We start from the raw sequence: 24,917 nt of genomic DNA, 5'->3' as shown, positions 1-24,917 counted from the left end.
AATCAACTATACCTCAATTTAAAAAATGACCCACCTATATGCTATCTAGAAGAAACTCACTTCAAATATAATGATATAGGTAGTACTTGAAAAGTAAAAGGGTGGAAAAAGATATACCATGCAAACGTGAACTAAAAGAAACTGACAGGGCTTCCCTGGTGGCACAGTGGTTGAGAATCTGCCTGCCAATGCAGGGGACATGGGTTCGAGCTCTGGTCTGGGAAGATCCCACATGCCGCGGAGCAACTAAGCCCGTGTGCCACAACTACTGAGCCTGCGCATCTGGAGGCTGTGCCCCGCAACAAGAGAGGCCCCCACAGTGAAAGGCCCGTGCACCGCGATGAAGAGTGGCCCCCGCTTGCCTCAGCTAGAGAAAGCCCTCGCACAGAAACGAAGACCCAACACAACCATAAATAAATAAATAAATAAATTTAAAAAAAACCTCCAGCCTCCCGTTTAAAAAAAAAAAAAAAAAGAAACTGACAAAGTAGACTTTATTTATTTATTCATTTTTGGCAGTGCCATTGGGCATCCAGGATCTTAATTCCCTGACCAGGGATCGAACCCATGCTCCCTGCATTGGGAGCACGGAGTCTTAACCACTGGACCGCCAGGGAAGTCCCTGACAAAGTAGACTTTAGAGCAAAGAAAATTACCAAAGAGAGACCTTACATATTGAAGAAGAGTCAATTTACCAAGAAGACAAACAATTCTAAAGTTATATGTACCTAACAGCAGAGTTCCAAAATACACAAACCAAAAACTGTCAGAACTGAACAGAGAAATAAACAAATCCAAAATTATAGTTGGAGATTTCAACACTCCTTTCTCATTAATAGAACTAGAAGACAGACGCTTAAGAAGGATATAAAACTGAATAACACCTGGGGGCTTCCCTGGTGGTCCAGTGGCTGGGAATCCGCCTTCGGACACGGCTTCAATCCCTGGTCGGGGAACTAAGATCCCACATGCTGAGGGGCAATTAAAACCCACACGCCGCAACTAGAGAGAAGCCTGTGCACCACAGCTACTGAGCCCATGTGCTCTAGAGCCCGTGCACCACAACTAGAGAAGCCCGTGTGCCACAACTAGAGAGAAGTCCACAATGAAGAGCCCGCAAGCTGCAACAAAGACCCAGCGCAACCAAAAAAATAATAAAAATAAAAACAAAATAAAATAAAATAGACCACCAGAGCCTCCCATCAAGCCTCTTAGATAGCCTCAACCACCAGGGGGCAGACAGCAGAAGCAAGAAAAACTACAATCCTGCAGCCTGGGGAGCAAAAACCACATTTACAGAAAGATAGACAAGATGAAAAGGCAGAGGGCTATATACCAGATGAAGGAACAAGAAAAAACCCCAGAAAAACAACTAAATGAAGTGGAGATAGGCAACCTTCCAGAAAAAGAATTCAGAATAATGATAGTGAAGATGATCCAGGACCTCAGAATAAGAATGGAGGCAAAGATTGAGAAGATGCAAGAAATGATTAACAAAGACCTAGAAGAATTAAAGAACAAACAAACAGAGATGACCAATACAATAACTGAAATGAAAACTACACTAGAAGGAATCAATAGCAGAATAACTGAGGCAGAAGAACGGATAAGTGACCTGGAAGACAGAATGGTGGAATTCACTGCTGCAGAACAGACTAAAGAAAAAAGAATGAAAAGAAATGAAGACAGCCTAAGAGACCTCTGGGACAACATTAAACGCAACAACATTTGCATTATAGGGGTCCCAGAAGGAGAAGAGAGAGAGAAAGGACCAGGGAAAATATTTGAAGAGATTATAGTCGAAAACTTCCCTAACATGGGAAAGGAAATAGCCACCCAAGTCCAGGAAGCGCAGAGAGTCCCATACAGGATAAACCCAAGGAGAAACATGCCGAGACACATAGTAATCAAAGTGGCAAAAATTAAATACAAAGAAAAATTATTGAAAGCAACAAGGGAAAAATGACAAATAACATACAAGGGAACTCCCATAAGGTTAACAGCTGATTTCTCAGCAGAAACTCTACAAGCCAGAAGGGAGTGGCATGGTATACTTAAAGTGATGAAAGGGAAGAACCTACAACCAAGATTACTCTACCCGGCAAGGATCTCATTTAGATTTGATGGAGAAATCAAAAGCTTTACAGACAAGCAAAAGCTAAGAGAATTCAGCACCACCAAACCAGCTCTACAACAAATGCTAAAGGAACTTCTCTAAGTGGGAAACACAAGAGAAGAAAAGGACCTACAAAAACAAACCCAAAACAATTAAGAAAATGGTCAAAAGAACATACGTATCGATAATTACCTTAAATGTAAATGGATTAAATGCTCCCACCAAAAGACACAGGCTTGCTGAATGGATACAAAAACAAGACCCCTATATATGCTGTCTACAAGAGACCCACTTTAGACCTAGGGACACATACAGACTGAAGGTGAGGGGATGGAAAAAGATATTCCATGCAAATGGAAATCTAAAGAAAGCTGGAGTAGCTATACTCATATCAGATAAAATAGACTTTAAAATAAAGAATGTTACAAGAGACAAGGAAGGACACTACATAATGATCAAGGGATCAATCCAAGAAGAAGATATAACAATTATAAATATATATGCACCCAACATAGGAGCACCTCAATACATAAGGCAACTGCTAACAGCTATAAAAGAGGAAATCGACAGTAACACAATAATAGTGGGGGACTTTAACACCTCACTTACACCAATGGACAGATCATCCAAAATGAAAATAAATAAGGAAACAGAAGCTTTAAATGACACAATAGACCAGATAGATTTAATTGATATTTATAGGACATTCTATCCAAAAACAGCAGATTACACGTTCTTCTCAAGTGCGCACAGAGCATTCTCCAGGATAGATCACATCTTGGGTCACAAATCAAGCTTCAGTAAATTTAAGAAAATTGAAATCATATCAAGCATCTTTTCTGGCCACAACGCTATGAGATTAGAAATGAATTACAGGGAAAAAAACGTAAAAAACACAAACACATGGAGGCTAAACAATACGTTACTAAATAACCAAGAGATCACTGAAGAAATCAAAGAGGAAATCAACAAATACCGAGAGACACATGACAATGAAAACACGATGACCCAAAACCTATGGGATGCAGCAAAAGCAGTTCTAAGAGGGAAGTTTATAGCCATACAAGCCTACCTCAAGAAACAAGAAAAATCTCAAGTAAACAATCTAACCTTACACCTAAAGAAACTAGAGAAAGAAGAACAAACAAAACCCAAAGTTAGCAGAAGGAAAGAAATCATAAAGATCAGAGAAGAAATAAATGAAATAGAAACAAAGAAAACAATAGCAAAGATCAATAAAACTAAAAGCTGGTGCTTTGAGAAGATAAACAAAATTGATAAGCCATTAGCCAGACTCATCAAGAAAAAGAGGGAGAGGACTCAAATCAATAAAATCAGAAATGAAAAAGGAGAAGTTACAACAGACACCACAGAAATACAAAGCATCCTAAGAGACTACTACAAGCAACTTTATGCCAATAAAATGGACAACCTGGAAGAAATGGACAAATTCTTAGGAAGATATAACCTTCCAAGACTGAACCAGGAAGAAATAGAAAATATGACCAGACCAATCACAAGTAATGAAATTGAAACTGTGATTAAAAATCTTCCAACAAACAAAAGTCCAGGACCAGATGGCTTCACAGGTGAATTCTATCAAGCATTTAGAGAAGAGCTAACCCCTATCCTTCTCAAACTCTTCCAAAAAATTGCAGAGGAAGGAACACTCCCAAACTCATTCTGTGAAGCCACCATCACCCTGATCCCAAAACCAGACAAAGACACTACAAAAAAAGAAAATTACAGACCAATATCACTGATGAATATAGATGCAAAAATCCTCAACAAAATACTGGCAAACAGAATCCAACAACACATTAAAAGGATCATACACCACGATCAAGTGGGATTTATCCCAGGGATGCAAGGATTCTTCAATATACGCAAATCAATCAATGTGATACACCATATTAACAAATTGAAGAATAAAAACCATATGATCAGCTCAATAGATGCAGAAAAAGCTTTTGACAAAATTCAACACCCATTTATGATAAAAACTCTCCAGAAAGTGGGCATAGAGGGAACCTACCTCAACGTAATAAAGGCCATATATGACAAACCCACAGCAAACACCATTCTCAATGGTGAAAACCTGAAAGCATTTCCTCTAAGATCAGGAAAGAGACAAGGATGTCCACTCTCACCACTATTATTCAACATAGCCCTGGAAGTCCTAGCCACAGCAATCAGAGAAGAAAAAGAAATAAAAGGAATACAAATTGGAAAAGAAGAAGTAAAACTGTCACTGTTTGCAGATGACATGATACTATACATAGAGAATCCTAAAACTGCCACCAGAAAACTGCTAGAGCTAATTAATGAATATGGTAAAGTTGCAGGATACAAAATTAATGCACAGAAATCTCTTCCATTCCTATACACTAATGATGAAAAATCTGAAAGAGAAATTATGGAAACACTCCCATTTACCATTGCAACAAAAAGAATAAAATACCTAGGAATAAACCTACCTAGGGAGACAAAAGACTTGTATGCAGAAAACTATAAGACACTGATGAAAGAAATTAAAGATGATACCAACAAATGGAGAGATATACCATGTTCTTGGATTGGAAGAATCAACATTGTGAAAATGACTATACTACCCAAAGCAATCTACAGATTCAATGCAATCCCTATCAAATTACCAATGGCATTTTTTACGGAGCTAGAACAAATCATCTTAAAATTTGTATGGAGACACAAAAGACCCCGAATAGCCAAAGCAGTCTTGAGGCAAAAAAATGGAGCTGGAGGAATCAGACTCCCTGACTTCAGACTATACTACAAAGCTACAGTAATCAAGACAATATGGTACTGGCACAAAAACAGAAACATAGATCAATGGAACAAGATAGAAAGCCCAGAGATAAACCCATGCACCTATGGTCAACTAATCTATGACAAAGGAGGCAAAGATATACAATGGAGAAAAGACAGTCTCTTCAATAAGTGGTGCTAGGAAAACTGGACAGCTACATGTAAAAGAATGAAATGAGAACACTCCCTAACATCATACACAAAAATAAACTCAAAATGGATTAAAGACCTAAATGTAAGACTGGACACTATAAAACTCTTAGAGGAAAACATAGGAAGAACACTCTTTGACATAAATCACAGCAAGATCTTTTTTGATCCACCTCCTAGAGTAATGGAAATAAAAACAAAAATAAACAAATGGGACCTAATGAAACTTCAAAGCTTTTGCACAGCAAAGGGAACCATAAACAAGACGAAAAGACAGCCCTCAGAATGGGAGAAAATATTTGCAAACGAATCAACGTACAAAGGCTTAATCTCCAAAATATATAAACAGCTCATTCAGCTCAATATTAAAGAAACAAACACCCCAATCCAAAAATGGGCAGAAGACCTAAACAGACATTTCTCCAAAGAAGACATACAGACGGCCACGAAGCACATGAAAAGATGCTCAACATCAGTAATTATTAGAGAAATGCAAATCAAAACTACAATGAGGTATCACCTCACACCAGTTAGAATGGGCATCATCAGAAAATCTACAGACAACAAATGCTGGAGAGGGTGTGGAGAAAAGGGAACCCTCTTGCACTGTTGGTGGGAATGTAAATTGATACAGCCACTATGGAGAACAATATGGCGGTTCCTTAAAAAACTAAAAATAGAATTACCATATGACCCAGCAATCCCACTACTGGGCATATACCCAGAGAAAACCGTAATTCAAAAAGACACATGCACCCGAATGTTCATTGCAGCACTATTTACAATAGCCAGGTCATGGAAGCAACCTAAATGCCCATCAACAGACGAATGGATAAAGAAGTTGTGGTACATATATACAATGGAATATTACTCAGCCATAAAAAGGAACGAAATTGAGTCATTTGTTGAGACGCGGATGGATCTAGAGACTGTCATACAGAGTGAAGTAAGTCAGAAAGAGAAAAACAAATATCGTATATTAACGCATGTATGTGGAACCTAGAAAAATAGTACAGATGAACCAGGTTGCAGGACAGAAGTTGAGATACAGATGTAGAGAACAAACGTATGGACACCAAGGGGGGAAAACTGCGGTGGGGTGGGGATGGTGGTGTGCTGAATTGGGCGATTGGGATTGACATGTATAAAGTGATGTGTATAAAATTGATGACTGATTTAAAAAAAAAGTTGCACTGACAAAAAAAAATAAAAATAAAATAAAAAAATTTTAAAAAATCGAACAACACCTTCAACTGAATCTGACATTTGTAGAACACTCCACTCGTAACAGCAGAATACACATTTTTCTCAAGTGCATATAGAACACTTAGCAAGATAGACCATAACCTGGGTCATAAATCAAACTTTAATAAATTTCAAAGACTTGAAATTATAGAAAATATGCTCTCTGACCATAATGGAATTAAACCTGAAGTCAATGCCAAAAAGATAACAGTAAACTCTCCAATCATTTGGAAATTAAACACACTCAAAAAGACTCTAAGGAAATTAGAATATATTTTGAACTTAACAAAGATGGAAATACAATATATCAGTCTTTGTGAGCTGCAGAAAAAGAAGTGCTGAGAGGAAAAATTATAGCATTAAATGCTTATTTTAGAAAAGAAGAAATGTCCCAAATTCATAATCTAAGATTCCAATTTAAGAAGCTAGAGAAAGAACAACATAAATCAAAATAAAGCAGAGGGAAGAAAATAATGAAGATAAGAGGATAAATCAATGAAATAAAAAATAAGTTCTTTTAAAAGATCAGTACACTGATAAACCTCTGGCAAGACTGACAAAGAATAGAGAAGACACAAATAACCAGTACCAGGGAGAAAGGGGGATGTTACTACAAACCTCATAGACATTATTAAAAAAAAAAATAAGGAAATACTATGAACAACTCTAAGTGCATAAAGTTGACAATTTATACGAAAATGAATAGTTCCTTGAAAGCCAGAAACTACCAAACCTCACCAAGATTAAATAGATAATGTGAATAGCCCTATAATTACTAGGGAAAGTTTAAAAAACCTTCTGAAAAAGAAATCTCCAGGTCCAAATGGCTTCACTGGTGAATTTTGCTAAATGTTTAAAGAATAAATAACCATAAATAGACACTATCTTTTCCAGAGAATAGAAGAGGAGGGACTACTTTCTAACTCATTTTCTGAGGCCAGTATTACCCTGATATCAACACCAGGCAAAGACAGTAGAAATAAAGAAAACTAGAGGCCAATATCCGTGATGAACATAGATGCGAAAATCCTCAACAAAATTTTAGAAGGTTGAATCCAGTAATATATAAAAAGAATAATATGCCACCACCCAGGGCGGGGTTTATCCCAGGGATGCAAAAATCTATCACATTAATGTCTAAAGAAGAAAAACCATATGATCGTATCAACAAATGCAGAAAAAAATTGATAAAATACATCCAAAATACTACTATGGGGCTTCCCTGGTGGTGCAGTGGTTAAGAATCCGCCTGCCAATGCAGGGGACACGGGTTCGAACCCTGGCCCGGGAAGATCCCACATGCCACAGAGCAACTAAGCCCACGTGCCACAACTACTGAGCTTGTGCTCTAGATCCCACGAGCCACAACTACTGAGCCCACGCACCACAACAACTGAAGCCTGCACGCCTAGAGCCTGTGCTCCACAACAAGAGAAGCCACCGCAGTGAGAAGTCCGTGCACCGCAACGAAGAGTAGCCCCTGCTCGCCGCAACTAGAGAAAGCCCGTGTGCAGCAAGGAAGACCCAACTCAGCCAAAAGTAAATAAAAAATAAATTAAAAAAACAAAATACTACTACTACTACTAATAAAAACTCTCAGCAAACTAGACTAGAGGAGAACTTACTCAACCTGAGAAAGGGCATCTACAAAAAATTCTGCAGCTAACATCATATTTACTGAAGAAAGACTGCATGCTTTTCTCCTAAGATTGGGAACAAGGCAATGATATCCACTCTTACTATTCCTATTCAACATAATGCCGGCAGTCTTAGTCAGTGCAATAAGGTAAGGAAAAGAAATTAAAATATACATATTGGAAAGGACAAAATAAAACTGTCTACTCACAGAAGACATGATTATATATCCAAAGAATCCCAGAGAAGTTATAGAGATACCCTTAGAACTAATAAGTGAGTTTAGCAAAGTCATCAGATACAAACACCAATCATACTTCCATAAATGAACAACTGGAAACAAAAAATTTAAATAATAATAACACAATAGCTCCAGAAAATGAAATACTTGGATATAAACCTAACAAAACATGTACAAGATCTGTATGCTTGGGACTTCCCTGGTGGTCCAGTGGATAAGACTCCACTTTTCCACTGCAGGGAGCAGGGGTTTGATCCCTGGTTGGGGAACTAAGATCCCACATGCTGCATGGTGCGGCCAAAAACAAAAACAAAACAAAACAAAAATCTGTATGCTGAAAACTACAAAATGCTGATGAAAGAAATCAAAGAAGACTTAAATAATTGGAAAGACATGCCATGTTCATGGGTTGGAAGATTCAAAATAGTAAAGATGCCAATTCTCTCCAAATTGTTCTACAGATTTAAAGTGATTCCAATTAAAATTGCTCCAGGATTTTTTTGTAGATATAGTCAAGCTGATTCTAAAATTTATATGGAAGGCCAAAGGAACTAAAAGAGCTAAAACAATTTTGAAAAAACAAAGTTGGAGAAATCACAGTACCCAATTTTAAGGCTAATTTATAGTGACAGAAATCAGATCAGTGGTTTCCTGGGGATGGGGGCAGGCATACAGAAGGACCAAAGGAAAGGATTACAAAGGGACACAGGGAAAGTCTTGGGGTAGTGGATAGATTCATTATCTTACTTGAGGCGTTGGTTTCATTAATGTGTATATATATGTCAAACTTATCAAATTGTACACTTTAAATATGTGTAGGTCAATTAAAACTCAATAAGGCTATTTTTAAAGTATTCTTTCCAAAGTGATACATTACATCTACTAGGTGGCAGTCGGAACCATAGATTTTGCCAAAATGTTTGATTCTTATCCTCCAGTAATATTTTAGTTTGTAAAATAACATACAAGAAAAGTAATACGAAGGTAGGTCGGCACTGCAGCATATTTTATAAGATTATGATGAAAATAAAAAGGAACGTAATCATAGCAAGTCATTACCAGACTACTATTTATTAGTGTTTTAAAGCTTTAGGTATAGTAAGTATGGAATGCAGAGTAAAGAACAAATATGGTCCCTTCCCCCTCCCCCAATTCCACCAGCAATTTGCAAAGAATCAAGAGGCTGGTTGACGGTTGAACACCTCTATATTTCTATAGCACTTTTGCAGAAGGCCTTATAGTATGTTATCAAAACCACCTGTCACCCCTTGTTAAAAATGCTCTATGTTTTAAAAATTGTAATTAAAAATTTAATCCTATTAATATCATTGCTTCATTTTTTTTTGTAACTAGACTGAAATTTCAGCACCAGAATTTTCTAGTTGTCTTCTAAGAAGTCTCCTCCACTATGAAGGAAGGCCTGTCACTCATCCTGCATAGGGATAGGGAGGAATTCCTTTGACCCCCAGGCCAGTTATCTGTTAAAAAAAGAAAAGAGAGAAACTCTGATACAAGGTAATTCACAAATATTCTCCAAAAACATTTTTATGATTCACAATAATATATTTAGCCACCTATTATCCTTGTTTTGTTTCCTATAATAAAAAGGAACTCTTTGATTAGGTATTTATGGTCCAACCCCATTATTCACATAGATAATAATTCAACTAGCAACCATTTACAACTAGGATTGAAAACTGAATTTATTTCTATCTTCTTCCCATCTGTTAAGAAAGGGGTTTGCGCCAGATGACTTCTACATTTCTTTTCAGCTCAAAAGATCTATAACTCTTATCAGTGTTTATTTCACTGCCAAAAAAAGTTAAGAACCTGAAAATATTCTTGCAACATCAAAACAATCAACTAATCTTATAAATGTGTTTCAAACACTGGTTTTCCAAGCCTATTCTACTGATTTATAGAATTTCAAACACCACTGAAGCAAAAAAGTATTTTAAAGCACTGTACAAAGTGGGCTGAACACATTGTCCTGGACTTCAGGTCTAGAAAATCTCAATAAAATGTTTTTAAGTCTAGCATGATGAGCTTAAATGCCAAATACAATTGTGTTTGGGAAGTATGAAAAAGCACCAATCACTCAGTTACTTAACCGAAGATCTCCCACCTCACCCTCAAAATAAAAGAAATAGCCAGATCACCTTGAAAATTCCACCAGCTTCAGGTTGCTGCAGTAGACCCTCGGGGTCCATCCCATCCCGGGCACTGGTCACATACATTTCAGAGTAATCCTTCCCTCCGAAGCAGCATGAGGTTGTTTTAACAACAGGCAACTTCACAGTTCGGAGTCTTTTCCCTAGGTCACCAAATATTTCATTTAAAGTCTAGCTCTAGCAAATTTCCACCCGCACAACTTTTCAGGACCCCTTGTGGAGCAATAGGAAAGTTCAAAGAAGATTTGGAGGTCAGACTTCGCCCAGGTATTTCACCTACCTTCCCTGACAATTTCTTCTGGGCAAAAAAGATTTACCTCTACAGGAAAAGGAGTTCTGACTATAACATTTTGGGCTATATCTTTGGCCTTTATTTCCAAAATCATCCAATTGAGACCTTTGAATATATCTCTATATAACTTTATTAGTGATGAAGTTTCTCTGGCCCCTAGTGTCTGGTGTTTCCTAGACATGGAGGGGGTTTTTCATTTTGCTGTGGGCCTACCTGTCTCAGGATCCAAACGGATCACTCTTCCTCCATTGTAACAGGCCACCCAGAGCTTCCCCTCAACATCAATACACATTCCATCAGGGATTTGTTCTTCTTTCTCCAGCTTGTAAACACTTCTGCGGTTGGCTATGGTTAAAAACAAACAAACAAACAGACAAACCAACCACACACACCCACCCCAAAACCACAGGCCCCTCAATACTGAGTGTCAAACAATGAGCAATCAAGTTGATTATAAATACTGATCACTTCTGCTTATCCAGTGTCTGGCAAATGGGTACCACAGGTGGGATGATTCAGGAGGATTCCTAACTCTAAAAATGTCCAGAAACATGAGTGGGCACCCGTCAACAAAGGATTTGTACTGTAGGATTTGGGGTGGACCCACTCCTTTTAGTTTGGGTACAGACAGAGCTACCTAAGCTTTCAGAGGAGGAGAGAAAAAAGAAAGCAGAATTCTTAATAAAATAACAAAAGATCTTTTTGAGGGACCTGAACTGAAGCCCTGCATGCCCACCTCAGATACACTTCAGTCTGTGGTTAGACCTTTGCTGTTTTACTTTCAAAAATGCCTACTTTGGGGAATTCCCTGGCGGTCCAGTGGTTAGGACTCCATGCTCTCACAGCCGAGGGCCCAGGTTCGAGCTGCCAACAATTCATGCACAAAAACTAACAAGGTGTATGAGTTCTGTTTCTGCCCAACTAAATGCTCCAAAATCACCTTATCTAAATATTAGAAGAGCTTGTTTCTGAAAAGAGGGGTATTCTGAAACCAACTGGACGGCCTTAAAGGGAATCATAATGTACAAAAAACAAGCATCAAAATCCAGAGGAACATTACACTACAAAATCCAGGTCATTACAGTAATCAGATTGAGGTATAAGGGAAAAAATGTTAAAACCATGTGTAAGTAAAGTGGGTAAAAACAGTCATGAAAAAGAGCACTACATATTTCAAAGCAAAACATCTGCACTGGAATATTTTGCCTCTGATTAAATCTACATGAGACTCATGATTTTTTTCAAGTCATTTTTATGATTGGTTTTGCTCTTGTGGTCTGGCACCTTTCATGAAAGTTTCAAGCACTCCTTTTTAAATTCTTTCCAATAACTCCTTCCCTCCCAGTTTCCAACTATGGCTCATTTAGATCCCGTTGGTGGAGTTGAACAATCTGCAACTACTTTTTTTACTTTTCCATTTTGAAAGGTTGTTAATTTGTCTTTAAGTACTTGCCTATAGTTAACTAAAGTACAAATAAGAAATATCAACCCCAAACTCTAATTTTCTGTTCTTTTGTCCCATTCTGCTGTATACTATTTGCCTTTGAGCACCAGCTGGTAGGACAGGATCCGTTTTACAGTGAGCCTCTTTCTAGTGATGATTGCACAAAAAAGGATTAAGGACCTAGCCATATTATGCCAACTGTGACCATATTTAGTTGTGCTGAGAGCCATGGCTTGACCGGCAGTATAGTCGTCTGTGTAATCATTACAATATTGGAATCATAACATTAGGCAGTTCTTTGTTTGAAAAGTAAGGACCTTTTCAAGTGGGTTAAGGGCGAGGCAGCCTGCTAGTCATAGGCATATGAAAAAAATACCAGCAATATTAAGAAAAATAATGAAAAAGTACATACAGATCTTTCCTGTCTGCAGGTCATAGTCAAAAGCATCCACGGAGTAGGACAGGCTATCAATGTAATAGAAGATTTTGTGGTCCAGAGACCAATCCAAACCATTGGAGATGTCCACCTGGTCAAAGTACTTTTCCACATGGTGGTCGGGAAAGAGGGAGTACAGGGACCCTTGGCGCCGCTCCAGAACTGCTGGAGCTGTTTCCTCAGCCATGGTACCTACAAAACCCAAAGAGCACAGAGCTCAGCTGCACAGCATCCCGCCCGTGCACTGCACCATCTTCTCTCACCAGGACTCCTTCCCCGTGATGAAATCAAGGAAATTATTATACAATCCCAATCTGGGTCCTATGGGTTGTTTTTTTTTTTAATGACAACTACCTTGCTTATAATGCAAATTAAAACTACCTTGACAGGTTCTGGTTCCAGACATCTGCACCAACCTCATTTCTCACACTGAGCAAAACTCTAAGACCTGGACAAAATGCATGGCATAGCTATTTGACAATCCTGCAATGTAAATTATCAGGCGGCTCAGAGAAGAACACAGAATTTGAAGTATCACCTAATTGGTGGTGAGTTCTTGAGTTCTGCATTTTATCCTCTAGTATGTCCTGGCCTGAACTCAACCCAGCCTGAAACTTGGAAGTGAGCACCATGGTGCAGGCAGAAAGAGGTCCGAGAGAAACCTCTAGATCTGGCGCAAGGAGCAGAAAACACTCCTACGGCTCAGAGAGAGAGAGTGGAAGAAACCCCCTGCTTATTTTCTACTCCTTTTTCTCCATTTTCTCATGCACCAGCCCCCAGGCAATTCTGCAGTGAGGGTAGCAAAGGCAGAGAGTAGTCAGCAACAGGAAACTACAGGAATCAAAACTGAGGGAAGGCGACATTCCTCTCCATTTAGTGAAGCTGCAGGGACAAAAGGGCAGATCAAACACCGTTGCTTTCATGTTCTCTCTCTCTCTCTCCCCTCCTGCCACTTGGCCCTGGAGGCAGAACAGCCATAGAAGTGGGTGGTTTCTGACTGGAGGAATGAAAAGGAGCTACAGGAAGCTGGAAAGTACTAGAAGATAGTAAAGAGGGATGATGTTCAGGAATGCAACCCCATAAAGTTGTTTGTGATCTGCTGGGCTCATCTGTTTGTACACGCATGGATCTGATTCTAATTAGCATGCTAAAGATTTGGAGAACGGAGCTAATGGATAGAACTCCTTCTAGGGCTCAGACTGACCACTGAGTGGCGCACCTAATGGCACCTAATAGAAAGTAAGTTGGAACTTGTGATCTGAACCTAAACATCCAGATTGCTTACTGAAACGAATACATCAACATTCTCCATAGGATTTAAACAAGACCCAGCATCTCATAAGGTAATAGTCAAAATGTCCAGGATACAATCCAAAGTTACTTGGCAACACAAAGAAGCATGAAAATCTCAAGTCGTATAGGAAAAAGAATCAAGAGGCAGACAGTGAGATGGCACAGATGTTGGAATTACTTGACAAAGACTAAAGCAACTCTTATAAAAATGCTCAAATGAATGATCTGCAGAGTCTTAAAACAAAACTCAAAATAGCAGCAAAGGAGGAGAAGATATAAAGAATCCCCAATTGAAAATTTTAGAACTGAAAAATAAAATTAATGAAATAAAAAACCCACTGGATGGACTCAATAGCAGAATAGAGATGATAGAGGAAAGAGTCAGTGTATCTGATGCTAGATCAAGAAATTATCCAATCTGATCAACAGAGAGAAAAAAAAGACTGAAAAAAATATAGAGTGTTAAGGACCTGTGGGACAACAACAAAAGAGCTAACATATGTGTCACTAGATTCCTAGAGAAGAGGACAAAGAATACAGGGCCAAAAAATATTTGAAGAAGTAATGGCTCAAAACTCTCCAAGTTTGGTGAAAAGCATAAAACTATATATTTGAGAAGCTGAGCAAACCCCAAACAGGATAAGCCCAAAGAATCCTATACCCAGACACATCATAATCAAATTTCTAAAAACTTAAGTTAAATAGGGACTTCCCTGGCAGTCCAGTGGATGGGACTCCATGCTTCCAATGCAGGGGGCATGGGTTTGATCCCTGGTCGGGGAACTAAGATGCCACATGCCACGTGGCGTGGCCAAAAAAAAAAAAAAAAGAACAAACAAACAAAACCCCAAAAAACAAACAACCAAACTTAAGTTAAATAGAAATCCTTAAGATTAATGAAAGAAAAATGACATACATACAACATATAGGAGAATAATGATTTCAATGACTGTTGATTATTCATGAGAAACTGTGGAGGTCAGAAGAAAGTGATACATTTATAATTTGTTGAAAGAAAAAAAATGTGTCAACCTAGAATTTTATATCAAGTGAAAATATCCTTAAAGAATGAAGGTGAAATAAAGACCTTCTCCTGTGAAGTAAAACTAAGAGAATTTATAGCCAGCAGACTTGCTCTAAAAGAATTGCTAAAGGAAGTTTTTCAGACAGAAGGGAAACAGCAAAAGGAAAAATACCAAAAGGAACAACAGGAATGAAGAAAGAACAATAGAAATAGCACGTATATGAATAAATATAATAGACTATTCTTCCCTTTAGTTCCTTAAAATATTTCTGATGATCAAAAGCAAAAATTACATTTTCTGATGGGATTTTAAATCTATGTATATAAAGACAACTATGACATAAATGGGTGATTGTCAATTGAAGTGGTAAAATATTGGTTCTAGATAGACTGTGAAAAGTTAACTATACATTTGTAATCCATTCAGGAACCCTTAAAAAACTATACAGAGAGATATAGTGAAAAATCACAATAAGTAAATTAAAATTGAATTCTAAAAAATATTCAAATAACCTAAAAGAAGGCAGGAAAGGGGAAACAGAGTAACAAAAAAATACAGAGGGAAAGAAGAGAAAACAAATAATAAAACGGTGGATCTAAGTCAAAGCATATCAATCATTACATTAAATGTAAATAATCTAAACACATCAATTAAGATAATGTCAGAATAAATTTTTTGAAAATAGAACTATATGCTGTCTATAAGAAACTCACTTCAAATATAAGGATATAGGTAGCTTAAAAGTAAAAGGATGGGAAAAGACCTATCCTATGCAAATATTAATTTTAAAAAACTGTAGAGGCTATGTTAGTATCAGACAAGATATACTTAGAGCAAAGAAAACTACCAGGGATAAATAGGAGTAACTACATATTGTGAAAATAGTCACTTGACTAAGGAGACATAATAATCCTAAATGTGCATGTGCTTAGCAACAGAGCTTCAAAATACACAAGGCAAAAGTCAGAACTGAAAGGAGAAACACACTAATCCATAATTCTGGTTGGAGATGTCAGCATCCCTTTCTCCGTAATAGATCCAAGTAGATAGAAAATCAGCAAAGAAATAGAAGAACTGAATCCCATCAACCAGACTGGACCTAAGTGACATTTATAGAGAACACTCCATTCAACAACAGCAGAATACACATTCTTCTCATGTGCCCATGGAATATGCACTTAGACTTGAGTGTGATCTCAGAGGACAGAGCAGAATTTAACATAATGAAGAAATTGGAAAGCTCATTTACTATAACATGCGCCATCTGAAAGAAGGGTGAGTTAGAGGAAAATGGACTGAAACTGGGAAGCCTGAACAGCAAGCCAGACCTCCCTCCCTGTTTTTTTTGCTATAGGGCAGTTGGGCTTGTTTCTATTATTTCTATCCCACCCCCACCCACCCCCTTCCCCCACTATCTGCCTCACAGAAAGAGATGCCTGGAACATGAATGTGGATCCCCCACTGCTTAGAAAGGGCTCTTCCTTAGTGGGAAAGAAACTGGAGCCCTGGTTTATCATCATCTAGTAGTGAGCCCAGACAGGTGAGACCTTGGGTGTTGGGACACCTTCAGGGTACCACCCACCACTAAGAGACCCCCATCCAGACTATCAGATGACCCCACCCTTTTCTGGGCCAGGGACAGCTCTCAACACCTGCTGAAAGCTATAAACTCTCTCTAGAAAAAGTTTCTCAGGTGCTTCTGACAGATGCACATGACCAGTATGTATGCACACTGATGCCTACAATTTTAAGGGGTCTCCAGAGGGCAAAGGTTAAGAATTGGGGACTCCAGGCTAAGAACTCAGGCCTCTGAGGGCATTTTAATTTTGTCTCACCAAGTGCCACAGAGCTGTAAACTTCTAGCCATAAGGGAGAGAGAAAATCAACTTCAACAGGAGGTAGAGTATCCAATCATATTTCTTCATCCTGCAGAAATTACTGGCAGAAGGGCTTCCAATGGATTCTCATCTTTAATCTTTCAATCTGTCCTGGACTAGATCTGTGGTTGTGTAAAGTCCAGGATGATGGGAAACAATCCACACCACCTGCTCAGATCTTACTTACCTTCCATGTTGAAAGTGAATGGAGGGACTTCCCTGGTGGTCCAGTGGCTAAGACTCCACGCTCCCAATGCAGGGGCCCCGGGTTCGATCCCTGCTCAGGGAACTAGATCCCACATGCATGCCGCAACTAAGAGTTCACATGCTGCAACTAAAAGATCCTGCATGCCACAACTAAAGATCCTGCGTGCTGCAACAAAGACCCAGCGCAGTGAAAGAAAGAAGGAGAGAGAAAGAGAAAGGAAGAAAGAAAGGAAGAAAGAAGAAAGAAAGAAAGAGAATGGAGCCAGGACAGCATGGCTGATGATGTGAGGGGCAGAGTGGGGAGGTGGAAACAGCAGGGATTTAGAATCAACTTTGGCTAACTATAGGGTTGTTAGGATGGGAGCTAAATGAGAACTAAATGTGAAATGCATTATTTAATTTCAAACTAGAGTTAAAATTCATTTAAATCTGTATATAAGTCATTCTGCAGCCATCATAATAAAGATGGCTTCAAGTGAGAATCATCAAGGAATGTAAAACCTAAGGAAGATATTTTGATGAGGACCAGGATATTTGCTTGGACTTAAAGTATCTCCGCATGTTGTAGCCAGCCTCTAAGATGACGCATAATGATCCCTGCCTCCCAGTATTCACACCCTTGTCTAGTCCCCTTCATAATTTTGTGACCAAGAGCACATGGCAGAAGTGATGCTATGTCACTTCTGAGATTGGTTATAATAGGACTGTAGCTTCCATCTTGGGCTTTCTCTCTTTCTCTCTCTCTCTGCCTCTCATCACTGGCTCTGGGGGAAGCCATGTCCCGGGCAGTCCTATGGAGAGGCCCACGCAGTAAGGAAATGAAGCCTCCTGCCAACTGCCTGCCATGTGAGTGAGATTTGAAGCAGATCCTCCAGGCCGCTTCAGAGACTCCAGCTCCCTCCTAGGCTGTAGCCCCAGCCAACAGCTTGACTGCAACTTCAGGACATAGCCTTGAACCATCCAGCCAAGCCAGACCCAGGTTCTTGACCTTCAGAAACTATGTGAGATAATATATGTTGTTATTTTTTTTTAATTTTTTATTTTTATTTATGGCTGTGTTGGGTCTTCGTTTCTGTGCGAGGGCTTCCTCTAGTTGTGGCAAGCGGGGGCCACTCCTCATCGCGGTGCGCGGGCCTCTCACTATCGCAGCCTCTCTTGTTGCGGAGCACAGGCTCCAGACGCGCAGGCTCAGTAATTGTGGCTCACGGGCCCATTTGCTCCGCGGCATGTGGGATCTTCCCAGCCCAGGGCTCAAACCCGTGTCCCCTGCATTGGCAGGCAGATTCTCAACCACTGCGCCACCAGGGAAGCCCTGTTTGTTATTTTAAGCCACTAAATTTCAGGGTAATTTGTTACACAGCAATAGATCACTAACAGACCCCACAAACTGCTTATAAATTGCAATTTAAAAATAGTTAACTATGCAGCAGAGAAATCTAAGACCTCAACTGGGTGATCAAAACTGACATCACCAATGAGGGACAGATGGTATCCAGATGGGATACCCCGAGAAGGACAGAACAGCACCTATGCAGTGATCCCAGCCATGAATATGTAGCATCAATCTAATCACAAGGAAACAGTAGACAAACGCAAAAACATGAGGAATGTTCTGTTAAAAAAGAGGAGAGTTGGGTGAGATTGTAGTCTTCAAAAATGGCAATGTCATAAAAAACAAAGAAAGGCTATGTTCCATTCCAGATGAAAGAAGATTAAAGAGAAATGACAACTAAATGCAGTACATAATCCTAGACTGGATTCTGTACTGGAGGGAAGGAATGCTATAAAGGACATTATTTGGCAAATTGACAGATCTGAAATATAGATAGTACATCATATAAAATTGTCATAATGTTAAACTTCTTTGAGTTGATTACTGTACTATGGTCATGTAAGAATATGTCATTTTTTTCTTGGGAAATTCACACTGAAGTATTTTAGAGGTAAAGGCACATGATATATGCAACTTACTTCCAAATGATCCTGGAGAAAAATGTTTATGTATTGAGAGAGCAGTTGGAACAAAATGTTGACAATAGGTGAGTCTAGGTAAAGGCTATACAGGTGTTGTTTGTACTATTGTTACTTTCTTCTTCTGAAAGTTTGAAATTATTTCCAATTTAAACAGTAACCACAACACAACCTTTATCTTAAAACTCATTTAAACTACGAAAATACAATACAAATTTTAGTCTGCTAGAGACAGCAGTTGAAAGGGATATCTATGAAGTTTTTCTCATGGGATTTTTTTTTTTTTTGGATACAAGTGACTTAAGTAATAATAAAAGAAGAACCCAAGACCTGTTACGAATACTTCTTTTACTACTGCAGCTGTGAGGCTTTTGTAAGTCATATTCTGGTCTTCCCCAAAGCTCAGTAAGTAGGTGCTAAAGATAAACCATACCGGCAAAGTATCTCCCAGCGGGATCCACCTTCCCGTCATTGAATCGATTGTTTTTCTTGTCTTTATCTACTGTGGCCAAGACAACTGCTGACTGATCGTCCCAGTTCAAAGCACAGAACTTTGTTCCAACTGTGGCGACGTAGCCTCCTGACTGGCGAAGGGCCACAGAGCTGACTGGGGCATCTGCAGAGGTAAAAGCAGCAGTCAGAGGGCAGCCAGTAGTCACACTGTGTCCATCACGCCACCCGGCATCTCTAAGAGGTTGCAGCTTTTTTGGCAAGGGGAGTGCTACCTCCTCTCTGTTGAATAGTGACGGTTACATAACCGAGTATATTCGTTGAGCATGAGCTCTGTGTGCTGTTCCGGGCAGCATGGATGGAAAGATGAACGAAACCCAACTCCTCTGGAAGCTCCCAGTCTAGCGGGAGAAGCAGAGAAGTCAAGCCACAGCAAGTTCAGAGGAGAGGTTCCTAAGGGGGTGGTGTGTAAACCAGGGCAGTTGTCACAGAGCAAGCGATGCTCAGTTTGCCCGATCTTCAGGAAATGCAGGGACACAAACTGTGTTTAGTTCCAGGAACTGGGTTTTATGACATCTCTCTCTCCCTCAAGTACAGGGCTTGTCTTTTTTTTTGTTTTTAAATTAGGACTTGTCTTTTTAAAGGGACCCTATTTTGTATGTATTGAATTGAAAATTGTTTCTTAAATCCTTTTTGGAAGTAAGCATGATTAAAAAATAATAGAAATGTAGATGCAGTGATTTAAAAAATCACGTCTTCCTTATACTACTATATTTTGTATATTTAAATTTTAGGTTTTCTGGGTTTAACATTTTTCCACGTATAAGGAAACTTTTTTTTTTTAAGTGGAGAGATTGATTACCATGGTGAGTACTCACAGGAAACAAATTGACAGACTTTATTGTGAAAACATTTCCTAAGCATCTATTCAGTGCAAGACGCTTGGTGCCCTGTGCAGAAGTTGATTCGAGCCGTGGAGGGTCCCAGGGTATGTGCAAGACACTAGTAGGAGCGTCATATCCTCATCAGGGATCCGAACCTGTGGCCTGAGGCTTCTGTTAGCTTTTAAGCTACTGTGGACACCACAAGCCCTTCCCAGGGTTTGGGGGGTTTTTTTGTTTTGTTTTGTTTTTGTTTTGAAGATTAGGGGTAGGAATATATCCCTAATGTGTGCATACTGGGAAAGAGAGACTAGGGAAGGTGATGGGTCCCTCCCCCAAGTCTGATCACAGCGGGTCACAGTCATTTTGCCTCTAGCCACAGTCATGTCCGTGAGTGAATTAAAAGCTGTTCCCTCTCATCTAAAAAAAAAAAAGATCCCCAGTTCTGGGTTGAGAGAGAGCATCCTGAGGTCACAGGAATTCCTGGTATCTCTTTCCCACGAACACAAGAATGAAAAGAAGAAACTTCTTTATCTCTTGTCAAGCCCATACCCTTGGGCCATAGAATGTGATAAACCCCTCCATGGGAAATCACAGCGCCATTAACAGAATCATACTCCAATGCACTCGAAATTCCTTTGTGAATCCTATTTCGAACAGTGAACAGAAAGTCCCGGTTAATGCTTTCTAAGTCCAAAAGCTCCTCTTTGCACAAAGAGGGGATATATCTGTTGTTATTATTATTATTATTTTTTTGCAAATTAAGGCCTTGGCCTGACTCAAGGTAGATAACCTTTGCTGTGCCACAAACGGGGTCTCCAACTTTCACGGCTGTTAACTGAAGGTTTTAAGGAAAGATCCTACCGTGACTCACCATCCAAAACACAATGGGGAACGTTGCCCGGCACCCGCAGGGGAAGAGGAAAGTATTGACCATCCGGATTTTACTCCTGGGTCAAAGTGGGGGACACAGAAAAGATGACAATCCAACAGTGTTCAAGCATATTCAGTACGCTTTAACAAGAAGGTCCCGGAGGAATGACACATTAGGTGACCGCCCCTCCCCAGGGATGAGATGGCTGTCTGGGCAGATCCAAGCCCATCCTTCATCCTTACCCACGGTCACTTGCTGCACTTGCTTGCTGAGCGAATCCCACCGGCAAACCGTTTTTGCAGGAATGTCTACGAAGAGCAGAGAGTTGGATGCCTCCTCCCACACTGGAGACTCACCGCAGCGCCAGTTCTCCCGCAAAACACACTCAATCTTAGCGGAAGACATTGTCATGGGGGAGATTTACTGAAGACAACAGAGATAAAGTGAAATGTCATTGCATGGAGCAAATTCAGCAAAACACCTAAGACGCTGGTAAGATCCCAATACAGATTGAGTTTTTAAAATCAGAACTGGAAAGGCTGGACACACTTTCCCCAGATCAGAACAAAATATGCAATGTGGCAGGAGGAGACAGATAAAAAAGAAGAAAGAGCTGATAGGGCATAACACAAGAGATCTTCAATCAACTTACCAGTGCTTTTTTTTTTTTTTCAAGGTTTCTCTTAAAAAGAGAGAGAAAAAAAGCAACACTCCAACATCCACACCTTGGCGCTAGTGACCCCCAGAGAGAGCTGGCTGCTTCTACAAGGCAAGGCTGCTTTTATGCCAGCACCCAAGCCCCCAAGGCGGGTCAGGGGGTGGGAAACTCCCTCATTGGTGGCCCTCTGGGCGTCCTTCTCCTGCTGCCCTTCCCATCCGTGCATGGTGTTGATTGCCTTCTCTGACAGCCCAAAGGCCAATCTTCCTGCTCTGCACTTTTCTGAACTGCATTTTTAGAAATGCAGTTCATCAGTGATAATACACTAAAGTAGAAATAACATCCATATTCTTTTTTTTATTGAAGCATAGTTGATTTACAATGTTGTGTTAATTACTGCTGTACAGCAAAGTGATTCAGTTATACATATATATATGTATGTATATACATTCTTTTTTAAATATATTCTTTTCCATTATGGTTTTTCATAAGATGTTGAATATAGTTCTCTGTGATGTACAGTAGAACCTTGTTGTTTATCCATTCTATATATAAAAGCTTACATCTGCTAATCCCAACCTCCCACTCCATCCCTCCCCCAGCCCCCTCCCCCTTGGCAACCACCAGTCTGTTCTCTATAACATCCATTTTCAAATTCAGACAATGGAAAGGGGGGAGAAAAGGACATCGTTGGGGCACCACTGTAGGGAATGACAGCCCCTCAGCTATTTCTTGCTGCCTAGGAAGGCACCATGCCAGTTTGGCAAGGAGTCTTGAACTCCACAGGCAGGAACATTCTATTCTGGGACTTTAGGCCAGAGGCTGTGACCAGCGAACAGGTAGAAGAAAGAGAAAAATTATCAGAAAAGAAAAAAATCCTTACTTAAGAAACCCACGTGGGAGAGGAAAGAGACAACTTTCAAGAGACTTCTCTCTTTCCCAGACTGCGTCCTGATGATGATCAAAACTGCCTGCATCTTCACCCTTCTCCTTGACAATTATCTGATTTGGAGTCACTGGTCCTACACATGGATGGGCAAATTAATGATAGGGGAAAATAATCTTTGGTTTAATATTACCTTCGATAAACCGGTTTGTTTTTTTTTTAAAGAAACACAGCTCAAATCGTCCTCAAATGCTGCCTGCCAGCGCTGTAGCATTTGCAGTCCTCACTGGCTGTTAAAAATTGGCAGAGGTTCTAAAGGCCTTCCTGCTGTCAATCTGAGATAAGGCCCAAGATCAGACGCGGGACTTTTGCAATCGCAACTTTTAACCCCACGCTCCGTGGTGCAAGCCGGGGGGAGGGGGTGTCTGGCAAATGTCCCTTTTCTGCTCGGGCCACCTGTGCGGGCGCGGGGCCCGGTACTGGCTGGCGGCGCGGCCGCGGCCTCGGGTGCCCCGGGGAAGCTGAAGGTTGCGCCCGCCTCCTCCCCAGCCCCGGCCGGCCGAGTGGGGCGCGCGCGGGGCGCGGGTCCCCGGGTGGCAGAGGGGGTCGGTCTCCTTTCAGCCGCACGGGTTTGGGGATGGGGCTGGCTGTCGCCAGATGTCCCCTCTCCAGAGAGGGGGCGGGGAGGCCGGCCTGAGCAGGGCACTCACCAGCCTGATGACTTGCAGGGGGCTCGGAGGTCAGGTGGCAGAGCAGGGCCCGCGGTGGAGAGTCACCCGGCCGGGGCTGTGGGTGGAAACCGATTCCCTCCACGCCTTCCCTCCTCCTCGGCAGGAAGAATCCAGCAGAGCCCGCCGGGGCAGGGAGGTGGGACAGAGGCTTGGAGCCCAGTGAACCTAAGCTTTGGAGTTCGGTCGGATAGCTAAAGGTAATCTCTGACTTAACCAAAAAAAGTTATCCAAATGCCTCACCTAGAGATTGGGTCGAGGGTCCGGTTAAACACAAACAGGTTCAAAAGGAAAGTTCAAGCGATTAAACAAATCCTATTTTCCTAGTGGAGAAGAGTCAACTGGAGGCCAACTCTTGCAAAATGTTTTTGGTGGGGCAAGAGGAGAGGCTTTATTTGATGCTTAGTGAAATAAGTCAGACAGAGAAAGGCAAATCCTGTGTGATATCACTTATAGATGGAATCTAAAAAATACAACACACTAATGAATATAACACAACAAAGCTGACTCACAGACATAGAGAACAAACTAGTGGTTACCAGTGGGGAGAGGGAAGGGGGGAGGGGCAAGGTAGAGGCAGGGGAGTAAGAGGCACAAACTACTATGTATAAAATAAATAAGATACAAGGAAATATTGTACAGCACAGGGAATATAGCCAATATTTTATAATAACTATAAGTGGAATATAACCTTTAAAAATTGTGAATCACTATGCTGTACATCTGAAACTTATGTAATATTTTACATCAACTATACCTCAATAAAAAAAAATCCTGTGGAATAAATATTCCTAAACTGTACTCAGTTTCACATTCTCCATTGAGAGCCTAAATGCATTCCTGGCTCTGCCACCTGACCATCCATACTCTCTCTAAATAACCCACAAGTTTAAAACATTAAAAAATAAAATTAAGGGAGGGAGGTAAACAGAACGGTGTCTGCTCCTGGGGGATGCGAGTCAGGTATTAACTGTGAAGGGGAGTTGAGGGAATTTTCTGGGGTGATGAAGCTGTTTTGTATCCCGATGGAGGCGTGAGTTGCACAGGTGTATGTACTGTCAAAAACCATCCAGGGGCTTCCCTGGTGGCGCAGTGGTTGAGAATCTGCCTGCCGATGCAGGGGACACGGGTTTGAGCCCTGGTCTGGGAAGATCCCACATGCCACGGAGCAACTAGGCCCGTGAGCCACAACTACTGAGCCTGCGCGTCTGGAGCCTGTGCTCCGCAACAAGAGAGGCCACGGCAGTGAGAGGCCCGCGCACCGCGATGAAGAGTGGCCCCCGCTTGCCACAACTAGAGAAAGCCCTCGCACAGAAACGAAGACCCAACACAGCCATAAATAAATAAAGAAAGAAAGAAAGAAAGAAAGAAAGAAAGAAGGGATCTCTGCTTTCAAAAAGAAAAAAAACATCCAGGGCCACACTTGAGATTTATGCATTTTATTGTATGTGTTGAATCCAAGGTCAGTGTTACCTCATTATTTATATCTCTCAATCAAATGTCCCATTCTT

General features: G+C 40.5%; 1 protein-coding gene across 2 annotated transcripts; it reads right to left on the bottom strand.

Annotated features, from left to right (window-relative positions):
• Positions 1 to 9,265: 9,265 nt before the first annotated feature.
• Positions 9,266 to 23,569, bottom strand: RGN (regucalcin). 2 transcript variants are annotated; one of them, XM_007183639.3, is made up of 7 exons: positions 23,389 to 23,569; positions 21,377 to 21,557; positions 19,363 to 19,545; positions 12,533 to 12,748; positions 10,890 to 11,021; positions 10,373 to 10,527; positions 9,266 to 9,691 (listed from the first exon to the last, which is right to left on the bottom strand). In XM_007183639.3, the coding sequence occupies exons 2-7, from the start codon at positions 21,543 to 21,545 to the stop codon at positions 9,641 to 9,643; spliced, it is 906 nt and encodes a 301-aa protein (XP_007183701.1). In that variant the 5' UTR covers positions 21,546 to 21,557; positions 23,389 to 23,569; the 3' UTR covers positions 9,266 to 9,640. The 2 variants fall into 2 exon arrangements, with proteins under 2 accessions (XP_007183701.1, XP_007183700.1); XM_007183638.2 differs by lacking the exon at positions 23,389 to 23,569 and adding an exon at positions 21,787 to 21,889.
• Positions 23,570 to 24,917: the final 1,348 nt, after the last annotated feature.

The sequence above is a fragment of the Balaenoptera acutorostrata genome, chromosome X (genome assembly GCF_949987535.1).
Source record: "Balaenoptera acutorostrata chromosome X, mBalAcu1.1, whole genome shotgun sequence".
NCBI classification, from domain to species: Eukaryota; Metazoa; Chordata; class Mammalia; order Artiodactyla; family Balaenopteridae; genus Balaenoptera; species Balaenoptera acutorostrata.
The sequence above is the reverse complement of the archived record's forward strand: the minus strand, read 5'-3'. Positions and strand labels throughout refer to the sequence as shown.

Coding starts and splice junctions, on each gene's coding strand:
- RGN (XM_007183639.3), bottom strand. CDS start 21,545: ATGACAATGTCTTCCGCTAAGATTGAGTGTGTTTTGCGGGAGAACTGG. Junction 19,546..21,376: donor AGTGCAGCAAGTGACCGTGG/GTAAGGATGAAG, acceptor TTACCTCTGCAG/ATGCCCCAGTCAGCTCTGTG. Junction 10,528..10,889: donor CCGTTTGGATCCTGAGACAG/GTAGGCCCACAG, acceptor TTGGTGACCTAG/GGAAAAGACTCCGAACTGTG.